The sequence below is a fragment of the Piliocolobus tephrosceles genome, chromosome 17, assembly GCF_002776525.5.
Source record: "Piliocolobus tephrosceles isolate RC106 chromosome 17, ASM277652v3, whole genome shotgun sequence".
Lineage (NCBI taxonomy): Eukaryota > Metazoa > Chordata > Mammalia > Primates > Cercopithecidae > Piliocolobus > Piliocolobus tephrosceles.
The window spans coordinates 58,365,380-58,385,827 of record NC_045450.1 but is presented as its reverse complement, the minus strand read 5'-3'; the positions used below and the strand labels follow the sequence as shown (position 1 = coordinate 58,385,827).

The 20,448-nt window shown below is 42.8% G+C and overlaps 1 protein-coding gene across 1 annotated transcript in view; it reads right to left on the bottom strand.

The window, feature by feature from the left end:
- Positions 1-5,919: 5,919 nt before the first annotated feature.
- HYDIN (HYDIN axonemal central pair apparatus protein) overlaps positions 5,920-20,448 on the bottom strand; it is a 390,515-nt gene continuing 375,986 nt past the window's right edge. The window contains exons 83-85 of the mRNA XM_023210374.1: positions 17,338-17,568; positions 8,282-8,506; positions 5,920-6,596 (exon numbers count right to left, since the gene is read on the bottom strand). Coding sequence (XP_023066142.1) covers positions 6,114-6,596; positions 8,282-8,506; positions 17,338-17,568 — 939 coding nt within the window. The 3' untranslated portion in view covers positions 5,920-6,113. The remainder of the gene's footprint in view (positions 6,597-8,281; positions 8,507-17,337; positions 17,569-20,448) is intronic.

Genomic DNA, 20,448 nt, shown 5'->3' with positions numbered 1-20,448 from the left:
CAGATCTGCTGAGTGCAGGTCTCTAGATGGGTTTCCTGGAAAGCAGCCCCCTCAGATGCTTTGGGAATCACATTACATGGTGGAACAGAAATCCCAACTATGTGGCAAAATATTTAAAAGCAATTTATGGCCAGAGTGTGGTAAATATGCAGTAATAGGGAGGTGCATCAGCCTTTCTTATCATAAGCTTTCAGAGTGAACAGGGACTTAGGACAAGGGCTAGATTACAGTGGAGCTCAAAGAATATCAAATACAAACAGTTTCAGAATGCATGGTGATACTTTTCTTTAATGAATGAAAAATGCATACGTTGGCTTTACAACAATCTTGAAAATGCAGTATTATCCTCAACTTATAGATCAGAAACAGGGACACAATGAATGAAGGGCAAAGGTAGGCAGAATTATAGGATGACCTCCAATATTCCCACCCCTTTGTGTACATGCCCTGTATTATCCCCTCTTTCAGTGTGAACAAGTCTTGTAAATATGATGGGCTATGCATCACTCATATGATTATATTATGTAATATCACAGAAGAGATTTTGCAGATGTAATTAAGGTCCCTAATCAGCTGACATTTAATTAATAAAAAGATTAACTTGGGTGGGCCTGACTGAATCAACTGAGTACTTAAAAGAGATTGAAATAAATCTGAAGTGCAAGAGAGACTCTCCTGTAAGGACTTCAGTCATATGGCCACAAGGAAATGAATTTTGCCAACACATTGAGGGTCCTTGGAAGCAGATCTTTCCCTAGTTGAGCCTCCTGATGAGGATGCAGCTGGCCAGCCCCTTGATTTCAGCCTTGTGGAACCCTGAGCTGAGAATCCAGTTCACACTGGTCTTTCAACCCATGGACACTGTGAGATAATAAATTTGTGTTGTTTTGCTCTCCTAGTTTTGTGGTAATTTGTTACAGCCATAGAAAATGAATACAAAGGCTAATCCAAAGCTCTGCAAGTTGTGGAGATATCATGTCTAGAAAAATCCATAAAAAATGTATTTTCCTATACTGGTGGGGTTTTCACAGCTGTTAAAACCTTTGCTGACACAATCCTATGAATGAAGGTAGGTGTGCTAACAAGTAGTAGTAGTACTGCCAAAGACATCTCCAAATGTCTTGCAAAGTTTGGTTTTAGGATTTTGATGATGGTTGATGCAAAACACTGAAAAAACATAAATCAATGGGAATGATTTGGTTCTATTTCCCCAATGTGTGTGCATTTCCACGGGACCCATATCTAATATAATATTTCATGTTTCTTTTGCTTTTTGGTTTGGCTTTTTCTTAGAGGTGAACTGAATTTCCCAAGGGTCATGATACAGTTTTTAATCATTCAAACAGGAAGGATTTTTTTTTTTTTTTTTTTTAAACCAGAAGTATTCTTTTCTCCTGAAATTACATTCTGGCTCAGGTTGCTAAGTAACCAGTTTTTTATTCAAGGCCCAGAACAATGCCTACCTTTATGTAAGAAGTTCCTAGAAGGAAGTGGTTATTTTCTCTAATATCGTGAAAAACGCCAACCAGGTAAGATTGTTTATGCATAATTGAACTAATAGTGGTGCTAAAAATAAAGCACAAGGGCCACCTTTGCCTTCTACCCTTGTTCTTTTTCTCTGACCTGTGACCATTCCTGTTGAAGCTCTTCTAGACTAGGGGGATAACTGATGTGCCTGACTGCATACTGGTTATCATTTCACAGTCATAATTCATCTGCATCTGTGTGATGCTTGGTTGTTATGTTAGAACTTGTAATAGTTCTGTAACAACTATGCATAATAGCTATTACAAGGTATATAAAAGTTATGACATAACTTGCACCAAGAGGCTGCTGGTGACATTGTATGAAATTGTACCTAAATCTTAAACTGTACAAAGCAGTTTCTCCAAAAGCAATGTAATTGTAGCTGGAGTTTCAGGGCAACAGGGTTTAAGGTATTAGGTAGAGGCTCTTGAGATGAGGCAGGCCCTCACCAATGTCATAATATTGTCACCTCTGACTTGAGGATCCTAAAGAAGTGGTTAGACTTAGCATGCCACACTCACCAGGGGCTCTGTGTGGAACAAGGCCAGGGAGCCCCATTCCCATGGTATTCTGTGCACAGTGCTCCTTGGAGTTCTGTCACACAGCTACCCTGACATTTTCTGAACATCCCCCAGTTAGAAGTCTCCTGGTCTGCTTTGCTGAGAATGGACTCTCCAATGTAACTTCCACAAGCATGTGTTGGAAGGGTTATTTTCATCAAGCCCCCTGTTAAGCTACTTTGCCATTCCAAATTTGCTGATATAAGACTATTTTGTTATTTTTGAGTTCAAGGAAATAGGAGAAAAACCTAAAGGGAAGAAATGCACCCAATCTCAAACCAGCCTGTAAGAGGGTTCACATTGGGGCAGGATCTGAGCTTGGCTCTTGGTCCCAGGGAGAAGGAACTTCCTCCTCTCTCAGGGGCTAGGAGGATTTGGACCCTAGATTCAGTGGTGTTACAGGACCAACAGGTTTGTGTGCCCACTGCGCAGTAACAGACCAATGCAGAGAGACAGTGGGGATGCAGCAGAGAAAGAGTTCCATGATCAGAGGCACTGAGTGATGAGATGGGAGGAGACCCTCAAATCCATCTCCTGGAGGAGTTCTGTGCTGGAGTTTTTAAGGGGATCCTGGAGGGTGAAGGGCTGAAAAACTGGGTCACTGGTTGGGTAAGATGGATGAAATCGTCAGGATGTGTAAACTGCATTCTTTGGTGAGTCAGCTTCTCGTGGGGTCCTTCAGATCAGCTGATGTCAGTTGTTTCACTGGTACACAGGACTTGAAAGAATAAATATCTCAAATGGAAAACATAATGTTTCCTAATGTTCAAGTTGTTACCTCCATAGCATTGAGGGGAACAATGATCTTTAGCAGGGTCTACTCTACGTGATTCTGAAGCAGCAGGCACCAAACAGCTATGAGGAAGCAGGTCTGAGCGCAGGCTGATCTAGTGATTAATGCTGAGTGTGTTGCAGCCTGGGTTCATTTTTTTTCTCCCCCCTCCCTTCTCCCTGATTAATTTTATAAAATGTATAAGGGCAGCTTCAGTGGCTTGGGGAAGCATTGGAACAGATCTGAAATGGGGGGAGTTGCCCCAAGCCACCCCAAGGCTCGGTAAAAGCTATGCTCTGACTGGTGGCATGTTAGCCAAGATTGCATATAGCTTCTTCCATTTTTTCTTCAGCCTTAAAAACCAATTGGTATATCATGTTCGCCACTATTGAAAAGGGATAACCCTTCTGAAGATTCTGAAGAGTAGGATGATGGACCAATTACTCCCCTCCTCCCCCTGCCACAAGCCCTCAGCTATACCTCTGGTGAATAGGTGGAAGGAGGCACATTTTGGGAAGGGTTAATTTCATCAACTAGGTCCTATGCACATTTGGTAAGACTCCTCTCAGGGCTGTAATGAAGAGAGTTATGGCTGTGGGTTTGGCAAAGGTCAAATTTTGCCAGGGACCTTAAGGTAGCACTCTTCAGCTTCAGTGTGCATGCAAATCGCCTGCAGGTCCATGAAAATGCAAATTCTGATTCAACAGGTCTGGGGTGGGGCCTGAGGGCCTGCCTTTCTAACAGATTCCCAGGTGATGCTGATGCTGCAGGTCCATAGGCCACTCGGAATAACCAGGAGGCTGGAGGCTTTAGAGTTGTGGTTCTCACAGTCTGATTGGTATCACCAACGAGCATCACTGGGAAGTGGTTAGAAATGCAAGTTCTCAAGCCCCACCCAAATCTCCTAGATGGGACTTCCTGAGGGTGGGGCTCAGCAATCTGTTTTAGTAAGCCCTCCAGGGGATGCTGATGTACACTAATATTTGAGAAGCACTGACTTTATACAGACGCCGTATATTTGCAAGTCATCATACTTGCTCATTGATCTTAGCATTCTCTCAGATGATTGGTCAGAGCGATCTTTGCTCACTTAACCATTGGGAAAATCTGTCATCTAGTTGTCTTCATACCTATCAGTGGTGTCTTTAGAGGTTATAAAAATAAATTGTCTATTAAGTACGGCAGTCCTCCTCCTCTATGGTTTCAGTTACCTGTGGTCAACTGTGGAATGAAAATATTAAATGAAAAATTCCAGAAATAAACAATTCATCCATTTTAAGTGGCACGCTGTTCTGAATAACTTGAGGAAATCTCATGCCATCCCACTCCATCCCGCTCAGGATGTGAATCACCCCCTGGTCCAGCGTACACATGCTGTAGACACAACCTACTTGACAGTTACTGAGTAGATGACTTGGGGTTAGCAGGTCAACTGTCATGGGATCGCAATGCTTGTGTTCAAGGAAACCTTAGTTTAATAATGGCCCCGAAGCACACGAGTAGTGATGCTGGCATATTATTAAAATTGTTCCATTTTATTATTAGTTATTGTTGTTAATCTCTTACTGTGTTTAATTTATAAATTAAACTTTATCATAGGTATGTATGTAAAGGAAAATACCACAGCATATGGAGTGTTCAGTACTATCTGTGGTTTCAGGCATCTACTGGGCACCTTGGAATATATCCCCTGAGGACGAGGGAGGACTACTGTCAAGTTCTGGGTTTATGGACATTCTAGAAAAAGCCTCTTTGGTCCTAGAGTCCACTGGGCTAGGGTTGTGGGGAGGTGCAGAAGAAGTAGAAGAATCTCCCTCCATGAAAGCCACCTCTGACGTATAAGGGTTTGCTAAAAGATTGCCGGGCCACACCTACAGACTTTTTGATTTGGCAGATCTGACATGGGGACTGAGAGTTTGGATTTTTAATAGATTCCCAGGTGATAGTACTGCTGCTGACCCAGGGACCATTTTTGAGACCCATTTCTTTACAGCATTCATTCCCAAGAGGCCATCTTCTTCCATTCTTCCAGCCTCCTGCCCCTCTTGCAGGAAGACTGTGGGGGATGAGTGTGGGGAAGAGGTAGAGGCAGGGGGACCCTCTGTCAGAGGTGTATGTCTGCAGAAGCAAACTCATTCCAGGGCCAGACTTTAACCATCTTTACTTCAACAGGTGACGCTGATAGGTAAGTGGTCCTACTAATACACACCACAAGACCCAGGGGAAGCCAAGTCTCTGGGCTGACGAATGTGCCCCACTGCTCCTTGGAGGTGAAGCTTCCGGAGTGATGTTTGAGAAAGGCACTGACTTGGATCACCACGCTTTAGGTGCACACAAAATAGTGGCAGTTGCAACGTATCAAACTGAGGTGTGGTCCTTCCCCTGGCAGGGATTTCCCGACTCAGTTGCAGCACAGGGCAGGTGATTGATCCGTAGCACTGGTTCTCAACCTGCTGTACAAATATCTATATATAATAAAGATGCCCATGCCCCTCTCCAGACCAATGACATCAGATGGGGATGGGGCAGCTTCTGAGTGAGAGTTAGGTGGTTCTGATGTGCAGATGGTGGAGTCCCTGCTCTCCCGCTGAGTGCTATCCAAGGCTGGGTGTGTGTGTGGCGGGGAGATCTCTGTTAGCCTTTCTCCGGGGCCTAGACTCCAGTGAGCACTTTCTGTGAGGAGAGACGTGGGATTCGAACACCGATGGTATTAAAAGCCAAGAGAAAAAGTGATGGGAGTGTCCCTGGATTGCCCTAATGTTATCTGTTCATCCCTTTGAAAATACTTATTTGGCTTTTATGTGAAAGCAGAATAAAATGCCACATCAAAATAGTCATATCTAGGGGCTTTTTAAACCATTTTGGATGTTAAAAAGAAACTGCAGTACCCAGCGTCACGCACTGCTAAGTGTTGTATGGTGGAAGGTCATTAGTGTGATACCTGTGCCTTCTTGATAAAAATGGGAATTATTACAAAGTACTTGAGCTTTGGGGCTATGTTAAGAAATTAAATTTAGGGACTTACAAGGATTCAGTTGTCTAAAATATAGATCTGCTGTGTGTAGTTATAATGTTTAATATGAAATAGATATTTAATATCTATATTTGGAAAACACATAATATGGAAATAACTGTCCCTAAAATTGTATGAGAAGAATAAAAACAGTTCCTTTAGAATTCTTATTGTTTTCTTTATTCTTTTTCAGGCTAAGACAATGCATAGCTTTTGGCTGATATAGGTAACCCTGGTTACACTAAAGGGTGATCCCCTTCAGATAATAAACCCATTTAATTCCAGTTTCACTCCCTTCGCCAGGAGGGCAGCTCACAATCAGCTTGGTGGTGATGGGGATTTTGCTGCCAGACGGGTTCCCTTCAAAGGAGACTGTGATGTTGTTGATCTTCTTGGGCCGCACAGACTCTACAGCGCGAATGGTGAAGGCTGGGTTATCCACGATGATGGAGAAGGTCACCATGTGATAGAAAACATTTTTGAAGGGGATGATTATGCTGTACCCGGCTCGGATTGGGAAGGGACCTTGAGGCTTGGGAGGCAGAGCCATTCCAAAGAGGGGGATGATATACTCTCCACCTGCAAGCGATGATAGAATCAGGATGCCCTTGGTCTCACCCAGGTGGCTGGGCTCGAAGAAGACTTCCACGCTGGCTTCAGTGCCTCCCTGGCCTCCTGCGGCTGCATTAACGAGTTTTTCTGCGTGGAAGTCTGTACAGTCGGTCTGAAAGGGCAACAAACAAACTCAGCTCACATGAGATCCTGAAGAGCACACCAGCCCCTCCACTCCTGGACATCAAGCAAGATGTCTGTGTGAGGCTGGGAATGTTAGAAAGTTGTGTCCTTATAACTCCCTTGCAGGGTAGGTATTACTAATTATTATTTCTCTTTAGCTACAAAGAAACAAAGGCAAAGAGATGTTAATAACGTGTACCGAGACACACAGCCAGATTATGTCAACAGGGCAGTCATGGAGGCTGGTCCCCTATATCCGGTTCTTTTCTTCCATGAACGTGGAAGACCAAACGTTCTGGCTCCTAGAGGGTGGGTGGCGCTAGTTCCAGACAACTAGCTGTGAGCAGAAGTGAAAGGTGGCACTTCCATGCTAGAGCCTTTCATTGCCAATTTAACTCCTGTCAGGGTCTTTTCACCCCTCTGGTACTGTACTGCAAATATTTGAGATGGTGCTTGAATCCCAAGGGACTGAGATGAGCAGGGTCCCCTGTTGGCCTCTCTGGAAAATTGCTCGAATGAGAAACAAGCCTTCATCTTAAACCCCTGTGGTTGTTACTGCACATAATGTAGCGTCTCTTGGCTGAAACAACTGATCAAGAGCCTCTGCCTCTTATCTACAGCCACAGGATCTCTCATTTCACCCGGGCATGTGACTGCCCAATACAAAAACTACCTTTCCTAGCTCCTTTGTTGATAGGTGTGGTCCTGTGAAGTTTTGTTCCATGGAATATTGGTGGAGGTGATATATACAACTGTCCCCTCTCCCTTGTAGCTGGTTGGAATGTGGATGTCCTGATAAATCATCTTGGCCCATGTGGACCAAAGCAGCTCCCTGCAGAGGGCACAGCATTGGGACAGAAGGTGTCTGGGTGGCTGGTGTCAGCGAGCTGCCATTCCAGCTCAAACTGCTTATGCCCAGGCTGTTATTTGTGAGTGAAACCGACACCTAATTTGCTGTTATTTGTGGTTTCTGTTTTTTAGAATTTTATTTAATTTTTTTTACACAGAGATGAGGTCTTGCTATGTTGCCCAGGCTGGTCTTCAACTCCTGGCTAGAGCGATGTTTCCACCTGAGCCTCCCAAAGGTCTAGGATTGCAGGCGTGATCCACTGTGCCTAGCTTTGGGTTTCTGTTTTAGTAGTTGAACCTATATTCCAACTGATGTAACAGCTAACGTGTATGGAGCACTTACTACAGGCTAGGCTCTAAGAAAATGGCTTTAGATACATATTTAAAATCCTTACAGCAATCCTGCAAGGTTGGGGGGTGTTATCCCCATTTATAAATAAGCTTAGAGAGCTTAAGCAAATTAGTCACACAAAGAGTAAGTGGTGAAGCCAGGACTCAAACCCATGTCTGTTTGATTCATGACAGCGATACTGTCTCTCCCTATGGATCACTGAGCGTGCTGTGCGAAACAAAACTCCCCTACACTCCATCACAGCTTGTTAAGACAGAAAGTGTATAATGGCAGAACCCAGGCCTGGTGCTGTTTGCTTCTAGCTAGGAGTTTCCAGGCTAGATTCAGGCCTCTGAGGCAGCTGTCACCATGGCAACGAAGCACCTGCGTCTCTCTGAGTCTCACATTCATGCTCCCTCTGTGTCTCCTCCCATTGTTTTGGAACCCAGCGTTCATGTGAAGGAAGGGCAGAAGGTAGAGCAGGGGCCACTCACCCTGCAGTAGTATTCTGTCCTCTGCCGTGTGTAATTGATGAACTTCACAAGGATGATTTGGCTGCTGCCAAGGACAGTCTGGAAGTGAACGGGCTTTTCCGGAAGTGCTGGCGTGGCTTTCAGATTGAGCTCATACTGGTAGTAACCCAAGTCAGTGTTGTGCAAAGTTAGTCTTCCAAAGGTTTCTCCAGCTTTCAGGGGCTGGAATTCAAATGAGAACGTGCCCTGGAAGAGAAAACAGAGGATCCTGTCATGCTGAAAGGCTAACTCATCACCTGCCACCTGGAGACCTGCCCAAGGTTCCATAGCAGGTTGAGGGCAGAAATAGTGCACATGATCATGCTGCTCTTGCTCCTAGGGGAACCTCTGTCCAAACCAGCCCACCCTCCCTCCCCTGTACCTCTCCTAGCTTTCTCCAGTTCAGGTGATTCTATATCTGGAATTTCTATGAATCTAAGTGCAGGAGCTGGACCCTCTCCTGAGAAGCACACATAGGGAGATGTGGAGATGGGCGAGTGCTGCCAGTAGGAGGGCTGAAGCTTAGGCAGCTCCTTCTTTGCTCATGGACAATCTCAAAACAGTGTTCTGGGGTCTGCCATCCTCCATTGTTACCCACAGCAAAACAAAGCAGAACCAAAAAGCATTTCTTATATAGCGAAACAAGGGAAACAACTCGAATGTACTATTAGTAGATTAAACAAATTAGTTTTCTCACTTCAGTGGAATGTTGTGTAGCCACTAGAAAGGATGAGGTAGAGTGGGGACGGGCGCGGTGGCTCACACCTGTAATCCCAACACTTTGGGAGGCAGAGGTGGGTGGATCACGAGGTCAGGAGTTTGAGACCAGCCTGACCAACATGGTGAAACCCCACCTCTAAAAGAAATACAAAAATCAGCTGGGCGCAGTGGTGCATGCCTGGAGTCCCAGTTACTTGGGAGGCTGAGGCAGGAGAATCGCTTGAACCCAGGAAGCAGAGGCTGCAGTGAGCCAAGATTGTGTCACTCCACTCCATAGCCTGAGCAACAGAGTGAGACTCCGTCTCAAAAAAAAAAAAAAAAAAAAAAAAAAGAGGTAGAACAATACACATTGAAAGGAAAGGTGTTGATGTTGATGATATTTTAAGTGGAAGAAAGGAGGTTCCAGAAATGCATATATAGTATGAGCTCTTTTTTGTGAAGAGTATGTCTATGCATGTATAGAAAGAGACTGTTAGAATATATACCACACTGTTACCAGTAGTTATATTAGGGTGGGAAAACGGGATTCTGGAGACTTTTCAATTTCATATACTTTTATATAGGTAAAATTTGGTTTTACTATGAGTAGGTATTTTAAAAAATAACTAGTTTTTATTGAAAAATATCAGAGGCTGGGCGCAGTGGTTCACACCTGTGCTTTGGGTGGGTGAGGCAGGAAGATCACTTGAGCCCAAGAGTTTGAGATCAGCCTGGGAAGCATAGCGAGAGCCTGTTTCTACAAAAAATTAAAAAAATTAGCTGAGTGTATGTAGCAGCACACGCCTGTAGTTCTAGCTACCCAGGAGGCTGAGGCAGGAGTCCTTGATTGTAGGAGTTTAAGGCTGCAGGGAGCTATGATCATACCACTGCACTCTAGCCTGGAAGACACAGTGAGATCCCATCTCTAAAAAAGTTTTTTGAAAGAGAAAAATATCAGAATAAAAAGAGGATATCGCTGAAGTTACAGATGTTTAACAAAAAAGAATATAGTATAAGAATTTAGATAATTTTACCACAATTTAAAAACTAGATAAAATAGACATGTCTATAAACAAATATAACCTATAAAAACAGACTCCACTTTGGGAGCCCGAGGCGGGCGGATCACCTGAGATTGGGAGTTCAAGACCAGCCTGACCAACATAGAGAAACCCCGACTCTACTAAAAATACAAAATCAGCCAGGTGTGGTGGCGCATGCCTGTGATCCCAGCTACTCGGGAGGCTAAGGCAGGAGAACTGCTTGAATCCAGGAGGCGGAGGCGAGGCTGTGGTGAGCCGAGATTGCGCCATTGCACTCCAGCCTGGGCAAAAAGAGCAAAACCCCGTCTTGGAAAAAAAAAAAAAAATCACACCCAGGAACATATAGAAAACCACTTAGTTCTATTAATATAACCATCAGAGAAATGTAATCAATAGCAAAAAAAAAAAAAAATCCTTAAAGAAATTCCAGGTTCATAAATCTTTACTTGTAAGTTATACCAGACAATCAAGGATGAAAGAATTCTAGTATTCCACAAATTCTTTCAGAGAAAAGACCAAGAGGGAACCCGCTCCAACCAGCATAAAGTTGATACCAAAATCCAACAATAAGAGGAGAAAGAAAAGTTGGATGCCAGTCTTTCTCCTGAACATAGTGAATTTTAGAAGATGGTTGGGTACAAAGTCATTATACAAAATAAATGAATTGTAGCCAGGCATGGTGGCTCTCAAATCCTAGCACTTTGGGAGGCTGAGGCAGGAGGACCACTTGAGGCCAGGAGTTTGAGACTGGCCAAAATGGTGAAACCCTATCTCTACTAAAAATGTAAAAATAGCCACGCGTGGTGGCACACATCTGTAATCCCAGCTACTCAGGAGGTTGAGGCAGCAGAATCGCTTGAACCCGGGAGGTGGAGGTTGTAGTGAGCCTGATCATGCCACTGCACTTCAGCCTGGGTGACAAAGTGAGATTCTGTCACAAACAAACAAATGAACCCAAAATAAGTGAATTGTAAAAGATGACGGGGTATAAAATCAATATACAAAAATCAATTATATTTCTATATGCTTACAACAAATAATGAAATATTAAAAAGATACTATTTGTAATAGCATCAAAGTATATAAAACCTAGAAATAAGCCTAACAAGAGATGAATGAAGTCTCTACATAGAAAACCAAAAAAAATGCTATTGAGAGAAATTAAAAAAGACTTAAACAAGTAGAGATTTGCTCGTGGATTGGAAATCTCAATATTGTAAAGATATGAATTCTCCTTCTAATACACAGGCCCAAGATGGTCCTCAATAATCCCCAGCTCTAGGGATTCCCAGCCTCGTGCAGTCTTCTCCCTCACGATACCAGGGGCTGACCTGTGTGACCATCAGCATATGGCAGAAAAGATGGCATGTCACTTCTGAGATTAAATGATGAAAGACTGTGGCTTCTATTTTTTTTTTTTTTTTTTTTTTGAGACAGCCTTGTTCTGTCACCCAGGCTGGAGTGCAGTGTTGCCATCTCTGCTCACTGCAATATCTGCTTCCCAGGTTCAAGCAATTCACTTGCCTCATCCTCCTGAGTAGCTGGGACTATAGGCACACGCCACCACACCCGGCTAATTTTTGTATTTTTAGTAGAGATGGGGTTTCACTATGTTGGCCAGGCTGGTCTCGAACTCTTGACCTTGTGATCAGCCTCCCTCGGCCTCCCACAGTGCTGGGATTACAGGTGTGAGCCACCGTGCCCAGCCTGTGGCTTCTATTCTTGTGCACTCTTTCTCTTAGATCTCTCATCCTAGGGGAAGTGAGCGAGCTGCCATGTTGAAAGCAGCTCTAGGTAGAGACCTACATGGTGAGGAACTGAAGCCTCCAGCCAACAGCTGGCAGGGAGGTAAGGCCTTTCCAGCAACCACATGAGCAAGTTTGGAGACAGAAAATCCAGCCCCAGTCATGCCTCGAGATGACTAGTGTCCTGGCTGACAACCTGATTCCAGCCTCCTGAGAGACCCTGAGCCCAAACCACCTGGCCAAGGTGCTGCTCTTGAATCTTGATCCTCAAAAACTGCGCAGACAGTAAATGTTTGTTGTTTTAAGTTGCTAAGTTTTGGTTAATTTGTTACAGATCAACAAATAACTAATATATTCTCAGAATAATCTATAGATTCAATGTAATCCCAATCAAAATCCCAACAGGTTATTTTTCTTTTCTTTTTATTTTTTATTGAGGAAATTGACAAGCTGATTTCAAAATTGATACGGAAATGTAAAGGGCTAAGATACTCTGGCAAACAACAATATAAGAGGTTACTAAGTCTCAACATAAAGCTGGAATAATTGCTTGCTTTACCAGACATCAAAGCTTACTCTAAGTGGGTAGTAATTAGGATGCACTGATATTGGCACAAATTCAGTAATTAGATCATGATGATATCACAGAAAAGCTAGAACAGACCCGTGCATAGATGAACTTGATTTATTTCATAAATGGCCCTGCAGAGCCGTGGGGGAAAAGATGGCCTTTTAAGTAAAAACAGTATGAGACGATTTATATCCATTTGGAAAAAAAGAAAACTTGACTTCTGTTCACATGTGAAAAGCAATTTCAGGCTTTAGGCAAGATGATTGCAGCAGCATAGTTTGGTATCTCCCCAAATCTCCCCATAAAATGCACAGATCTACTAGGTTAACAGCAGCAAGAACACATGGCCACGATTTATAACAAAACTCAGTGAAAAGGTAACCCCTCAAATCCCAAAATACGAGTGGGTAGGACCAAATTACCAACAGCTAGCAGATGGATGCAGTATCAGCCACTGTAGGGGAAAAGCAGAAGGAAGGTAAAAGAGCATCAGTCCTGAGAGCCCAAGAACCCAGAATCGCCTCTGAATTGGGGACTCTCATGCAACCCGGAAAACTTTTTTTCCCTTGACATTGCATGAACAGGCAAAACCTGGAAAACCCGATAGGACAATTTGACAATAGCAGCCTAAGCTAGAGGAATAATTTCGGGCTCCAGTTTATGGTTAATCGCAAAAACTGTTGTGATAAGATTGGACAATATGGGGCAGTATAGGCCATTTGAATACACAAAATCAAGTGACTGAAGCTCCTTCCTAAGATAAAACTCTTGCACTGAGAGAAATCTATGAAAGTAGAATCTATTTGACCATAACAGAGACACTAGGGGTAAAGGAAAGATAGAGTTCAGAAAAAAGTGGGGATGAGAGCAGAGAAAATAAATCTTAAAAGCTTAAGGCTGTATTTGAAAAAAAAAAAAATCAACATTTTGCAGTTACAACAGAGGAGAAAGCCTTAGATACACAGGTTACCCTCTCCTTCCAAGAGTGTGGAAAAACCTAACATGAGCAATGGAAAAGGAGGATGGTAGAATTATCCACAAAGTTATCATCTTAAAAAAGTGAATGTGAGCAGAGAAACAATGAAGACAAGATGGGAATAGATATCTACAAAACAAAAGAGAAAAAGAGAACAGAACAGCCCAGATAACGAGAAAGCACATGGGGGAATATAAACTTGACTATGTCAGCATATTAAATACAAATAATATAAATAACTCCAGTGAAAAGTTAAGATAGCTGGGATGGATTAAAAAAAACAAATCTGACTGGACGTGGTGGCTCATACCTGTAACTCTTGGGCTCAAGCAATCCACTCGCCTCAGCGCTTTGGGAGGCTGAGGCGGGTGCACTGCTTGAGCCCGGGAGTTTGAGATGAGCCTACAAAAAATATAAAAATTAGCCGGGCATGGTGACACGCACCTATAGTCCTAGCTACTTGGGAGGCTTAGGTGGGAGGATCACCTGAGCCTGGGGAGGTTGAAGCTACAGTGAGCTGTGATCACACTACTGCACTCCAGCCTGGGTGTCAGAGTGAGACCCTGTCTCAACCCCCTCTCCCCTCACCTCTCATCTATATTCTGTTTATAAAAGATACATTTAAATTATAAGGGCACAGAAAGGTTGAAAGTCTAATTAGAACATACACTATGCAAATACTAACCAGAAGAAAGTTGTATTAATAGCAGACAAAATGATCTTCAAGGCAAAATCATTAGTAGAGACAAAGAGGATCACTTCGTAATGAAGAGAGTTTCAAGTTACCAGAAAAATACTATCATTTTTACTTACCCAAAACATAGCTCCAAAGTATATGAAGCAAAACATGACAAACTACAAGAAGAAACAAACAGATCCACAATCATAGTGATATACTTTAATGTACTCTCTTAACTGATTAAAAAAAAAAGCAGACAAAAATATCAGTAAGAATATCGGCAACTGAACCCGACTGGGCGTGGTGGTTCACGCCTGTAATTCTGGTAGCACTTTGGGAGGCTGAGGAGGGCAGATCATGTGAGGTAAGGAGTTTCTGACAAGCCTGGCCAACATGGCAAAACCCCATCTGTATTAAAAATATAAAAATTAGCAGGCCGTAGTGGTGCGCGCCTGTAATCCCAGCTACCCGGGAGGCTGAGGCAGGAGCATTGCTTGAACCTGGGAGGCAGAGGCTGCAGTGAGCTGATACCACGCCACTGCACTCCAGCTGACTGAGTGAGACTCTGTCTCAAAAAATAAACCTCAAAATGGCAAATGCATTCTTTTAAAAAAATAGATGGAGGATCAAAAACATAAACAAAAACAACCACCTCACAAAACCACACACTGGGCCATAAAAACAAGTCTAAACACATTTTAGAGAACTGAAATAATATAGAATATGTTCTCAGATCACAAAGTAACTTAAAAAATAACTAGAAAAATCCACGTTTTGAAATTAAGAAACTCTTCTAATAACCATTATCTAAAAAAGTATTAATCACAAAAATTAGAATCTTTTTGAACTGAATAAAAAAACACTACAATCACAATTTGTATAACTGCTAAAGCAGTACTTAGATATTTATAATCTTAAATGTATAGATTGGAAAATCAGGAAGACTAGAAGTCAAAGCACTAAGCATTCATCTTACAAATTAGATGAGCCCCCAGTATCCCAAAGGAAGCAGAAGGAAGGAAATAATAAAGACAAAAGCAGAAATCAAGTAACCAGAAAGCAACCATACGATAGAGTCACAATGGAGCCAAAAGATGCATTTTGGAAAGAAACCTCTGGTAAGACTAATCAAGAAACAGAGAGAGAAGGCACAATAACCAACATTAGAAATGAAAAAGTGACATCATATTAAAGAGGTAATATGATATTAAGAATTTTACACCAACATTTTAATATATGGATGAAATGAACATGGTCTTATTACTGACTCAAGTAGAAACAGAAAATCTAAGTAGTCCAATAACCCATTAAAGGAATTGAATAGTAGTAGACAAATAAGTAGTAGACAATCTCCCCCACCTCCACACATACAAAAACCAGCCAGGCCTAGGTGGTTTCATCTGTGAGTTCAAGAAAGACATAATTTCAATCTTTTATAAACTCACAGAATCCAGAAAGTGAGAAAATGCCTGACTCTATATGGCTTGCAAAACTTTGATACGCAAACTGGACAGAGACAGTACGAGAGAGGAAGACGGTGGTCTAAGCTCACTCAAGGACACAGATGCAGATCTCCTATACATAATATTACCCAACTGAAATCAATCTGTTTGTAAAAAGGGAAATTAAGTCCATGAGGAGTTAGGGGTTTATCAGATTAGTAAACCTTAAAAAAAACTGACAATACCAAGGGTTGGTGAAGATGTTGAACATCAGGAACTCTCATCACTGATTGGCAATTACCTACTAAAGTGATAGCTATGCACACTGTATGACCAGTGGTTCTACTCCTAGGCATACACTGTGGAACAAAGTATGCCTATGCGCATTGGGAGGATACATGTACCAGGAGATCCATGGCCACGTTTTTCAGGATAACTAGACATTGAAACCAACACAAATGACCAGCCACTGAAGAATGAATATCTAAGTTGTGGTCTAGTCACACAATGGGATATTCCACAGCAGCAAAGACCTATGAACCTCGGCTGCATGCAACAACATGGATGGCTGTCACAATCACAATATTGAGCAAAAGAAAGAAGACATTAGAGAAAGCATATGCTGTGATTTCTCTCACAGAAAGTTCAAAAACAGGCAAATCTAAACTGTATTGCTCAAAAACAACAACAGAAAAAGATCACAAAATAAGAACACTGGTAACTCTGAGGGGTGAGACAGGGAGGGTGCTGTGATTGCAGAGGGGCACATGACCGAAGGAGGTTTCTGGGGCAATTTCATAATTCTTGGCCTGGGTATGAAACAGATATTTATTTCACAGTTATTTTTTTGAAACACACGTTTTAATACATTACAGGTATATATATGTTTTATAGACTTTTCGGTATAGATTTTATAGTTCACAATGAAAAAGACCAAAATAAAATGAAGGGCATGGAGACTTGCTCTGAAGAACAAAACGGATTGTAGATTCTGCAGAGGAAGCGAGTCGGCTGGGGCTGGAGTGAGGGGAACTCGTCAGGTGGGTTGAAGGTGGAGAAACAGAAGAGATTTGGTAGAATCCGGACAGTGAGAGTTTGCAGTGATAACCAGATAAAAAGACTCCAAAGAAAGTTAATCTCCCCACTAGTTCACAATTCTGTAATTCCATCCATGCCCTCCTAACCACTGTCAGTTTTCTTGTGCTCCTTCCTGAAGTAGTAAGTGTGTGTGCGCACATGCTACTACGTACCTTGTTTTCCTTCTCACACCTATTCTGTACTACTTTTATTTTATTTTATTTTGAGATAGAGTCTTGCTCTTTGCCCAGGCTGTAGTGCAGTGGCATGATCTCACCTCACTGCAACCTCCGCCTCCTGGGTTCAAGCAATTCTTCTGCCTCAGCCTCCCAAGTAGCTGGGATTACAGGCGTCCACCAGCATGCCGGGCTAATTTTTGTATTTTTAGTAGAGATGTGGTTTCACCATGTTCGCCAGGCTAGTCTCAAACTCCTGACCTCAAGTGATCTGCCCTCCCTGGCCTCCCAAAGTGGTGGGATAATAGGCGTGAGTCACCGCGCCTGGACTCTCTACTACTTTTATAATTATCAAAAAACAAGAAAAATAGTTTTAGCTGGAACAAAGCAAACAAACAAATCATAGAGACAAGGTTCATAGGAGAGAATTCTGAACTATATGCCCAAGCTCCTGTGAGGACTTTAGCAACAAGGAAAGGAACATGAGGGTGATTGTCCCATCCCCTGCCTTCCTGACCACTGCCAGGGCCAGCCCACCCTCCGGGGATGCAGAGTGTGAATCCAGAGGTCTCGTGGGTGGAAGCCACTGTCACAGCTCTCAGGGAGCCCCTGACAGCCAAGGGGCCGTACCTCGGAGTTGGGAGGCACCACAAACTGGGACGGCAGGGCGATGTCGGGCATCCGGCATTCCGTGGAGAAGGTCACCGAGTAGGGCAGAGGGTTCTCCAACTTGATGGAGGCTGATGCAACTTGCCGGACTGGGGTCACCATCTCGATGGTTTTGATGATGCCTGAAGGGATGACCCTGAAACTCACATTGTAGTACAAGAACTCATTTGTCACCTCGTTTCGGAAGATCACCTGTGTTCACGGGGAGAGAGGGAGGAAACAGGGAAGAGCAGGGGTGAGCCAGGGTCTTCTGCACATTTTCAGGGGCTTCTTCTCTTTGTTAGCATTGTTTGGCATGTGAAGCACGGGTACCAGGCTGACAGGACCCTCGCAGCCTACCCGGATCCCTGCCAGTCAGACTTTCTAGTTAGGGATTCCAGTCCGGCTCCTCCCAGAGGAGAGATTATTAAATAGCCTGGGCTTACGTTAGAAGAGGCTAGAGTAGGATTGTCCAATGCCAGCACTTTCCTGGTGGGGACAGCTGGCCGGCTCTGGAGAACAAGCGAGACCTCTGAGGTAAGTTTCAATGGGCTTTCTTTCTTTTTTTTTGAGAGGGAGTCTCACTCTGTTGCCCAGGCTGGAGTGCAATGGCATGACTCAGCTCACTGCAACCCCCACCTTCTGGGTTCAAGCGATTCTCCTGCATCAGCCTCCCAAGTAGCTGGGATTACAGGCGCCTGCCTGGCTAATTTTTGCAGTTTTAGTAGAGACGGGGTTTCATCATGTTGGTCGGGCTGGTCCTGAACTCTTGACCTCGAGTGATCTGTCCATGTTGACCTCCCAAAGTGCTGGGATTATAGGTGTGAGCCACTGTGCCTGACCACAATGGGCTTTCTTCCTATTCCTGTTGCTGCTGGGATAGTTTAAAAACAACAATAGCATCTAACACTTAATTAATGATGACTGTGTGCTAGGCAATAAATAGAAATGCTTGCTTAGTTAATTCACACAATTTGTAGGCACTGTTATTATGCCACTTCACCTTTATTTTATTTTATTTATTTTTATTTTTTAAAGATGAGGGAACTGAGGCTTAGCAAGTATCTTGCCCAAGGTCACACGTAAAGAAAAGTCAGGACCAAGATTTGAACCCAGGTTAGACTGATTCCAGAGCTCACACTTGTAACAACACTATACTGTTCCTTCACCCTGCAACGGACTTCTTGTGCTGCTCACCTTTTTAAGTTCTTTTCTCTGGTGACTGATAATGTTCAGCATCTTCTCTTGTTTTTATTGGTCATTCACATAGCTGCTTTTATGCAATGGGGTCTATTCAAGTGGTTTGTCCTTTCTAACACATTGGATTGTTTATCTTATTATTATTAGGTGTTAATAGCTCTTTATTTAGTCTGGCTTTTTACTTTCAACTTCTTTTTGTCTTGAAGAGCTTCTAACACTCCCTGTCTTTTAATTGGAGTGTTTGGTGTTTTACATTTAAAGTGATTTTTTTTTTTTGAGATGGAGTCTCACTCTGTCACCCAGACTGGAGTGCAGTGGCGTGATCTTGGCTCACTGTAAGCTCCACCTCCCAGGTTCACGTCATTCTCCTGCCTCAGCCTCCTGAGTAGCTGGGACTACAGGGACCCACCACCGCCCCTGGCTAATTTTTCGATGTCTTTAGTAGAGACCGGGTTTCACCGTGGTCTCGATCTCCTGACCTCGTGATCTGCTCACCTCGGCCTCCCAAAGTACTGGGATTACAGGCATGAGCCACCGCGCCTGGCCTAAAGTGATTGTTTATATGTTTGACCCGAAGTCTGCTTCCTTGCTAGTTATTTTCCACATATCCCTTTTATTTTTCATTTTTCTGTTGTTACTTTCCTGCTTTCTTTTGGATTGATACATAATCTTTTGGAATATATTTTATTTTCTATACTGGCTTCTTAGTCATATTTTAAAACTTTTTTTTTATTGAGATGGAGTCTCACTCTGTCACCTAGTTTGGAGTGCAGTGGTGCCATCTCAGCTCACTGCAATCTCCACCTCCTGGGTTCAAGTGACTTTCCAGCCTCAGCCTCCCAAGTAGCTGGGATTACAGGCATGTGCCACCACGCCCGACTAATTTTTGTATTTTTAGTAGAGACAGGGTTTCACCATGTTGGCCAGGCGGGTCTTGAACTCCTGACCTCAGGTGATCCGCCCGCTTCAGCCTCCCAAAGTGCTGGGATTACAGGTGTGAGCCACTGCGCCTGGCCTTTAAAACAATGTTTAATGGTTGTTCCAGAGCTAAAAATGAATCCTTATCAACATTTATTAAATGTTAATATTTTATCACTTCCCACTTGACAATGGATGCTTTCTGGTCCCTACCTCACACTTAATAATAACCTTGCTTTAGCATCACTTCATTTGTCTGTCCACTCCATCTTTTGTGCTTTTGTTGTCATATCTTTTATTTCTACATACATAAGAACATCTACCTTAGAATGCTATTATATGTGTTATAAACTGTCAGTTGTCTTTTAAGAAATCCAAGAAAAAACCCTCCAAATATATATTTTGCATTTCCCTAGGTATTGACCATTTCTAGAGCTCCTCTTTTCTTCTTGCAGACTGAAGTTCCCATCTGGTATCATTTCCCTTCAGACTGAAGATCTATTAACATGTTGTGCAGTAATGTAAATCTGCTGATAATGAATGCTCTCAGGTTCTTTTATATGAAAATGTCTATTTTACTCTCAGTTTTAAAGGACATTTTCAGTGGATAAAGAATTTTAGATGAACTGTTTCCTTTTCTTTCAGCACTTTACAGATAGCTTCCATTATTTCCTAGGTGAAGCCAGAACTCTAGGACAGCCATTGTTATCGCTGTCCCTCTCTCTGTAATATGTATTTTTTCCCCCTGACTGCTTTAAGCTTTTCTCTTTATCTTTGTTTTTTGGCAGTTTGAAAATGAAACGATGCCTGATGTGTATAGGCATAGTTTTCTTTTTATTTTTCCTGCTTGAAGTTTTCCAAGTTTCTTGGATCTATAGTTTGTTTTTTTTTTAATCCAATTAGGAAAATGTCAGTAATTATTTTTTCAAATACAGCCACACCTCCATTGATTGCACTTCACTTTATTGTACATTG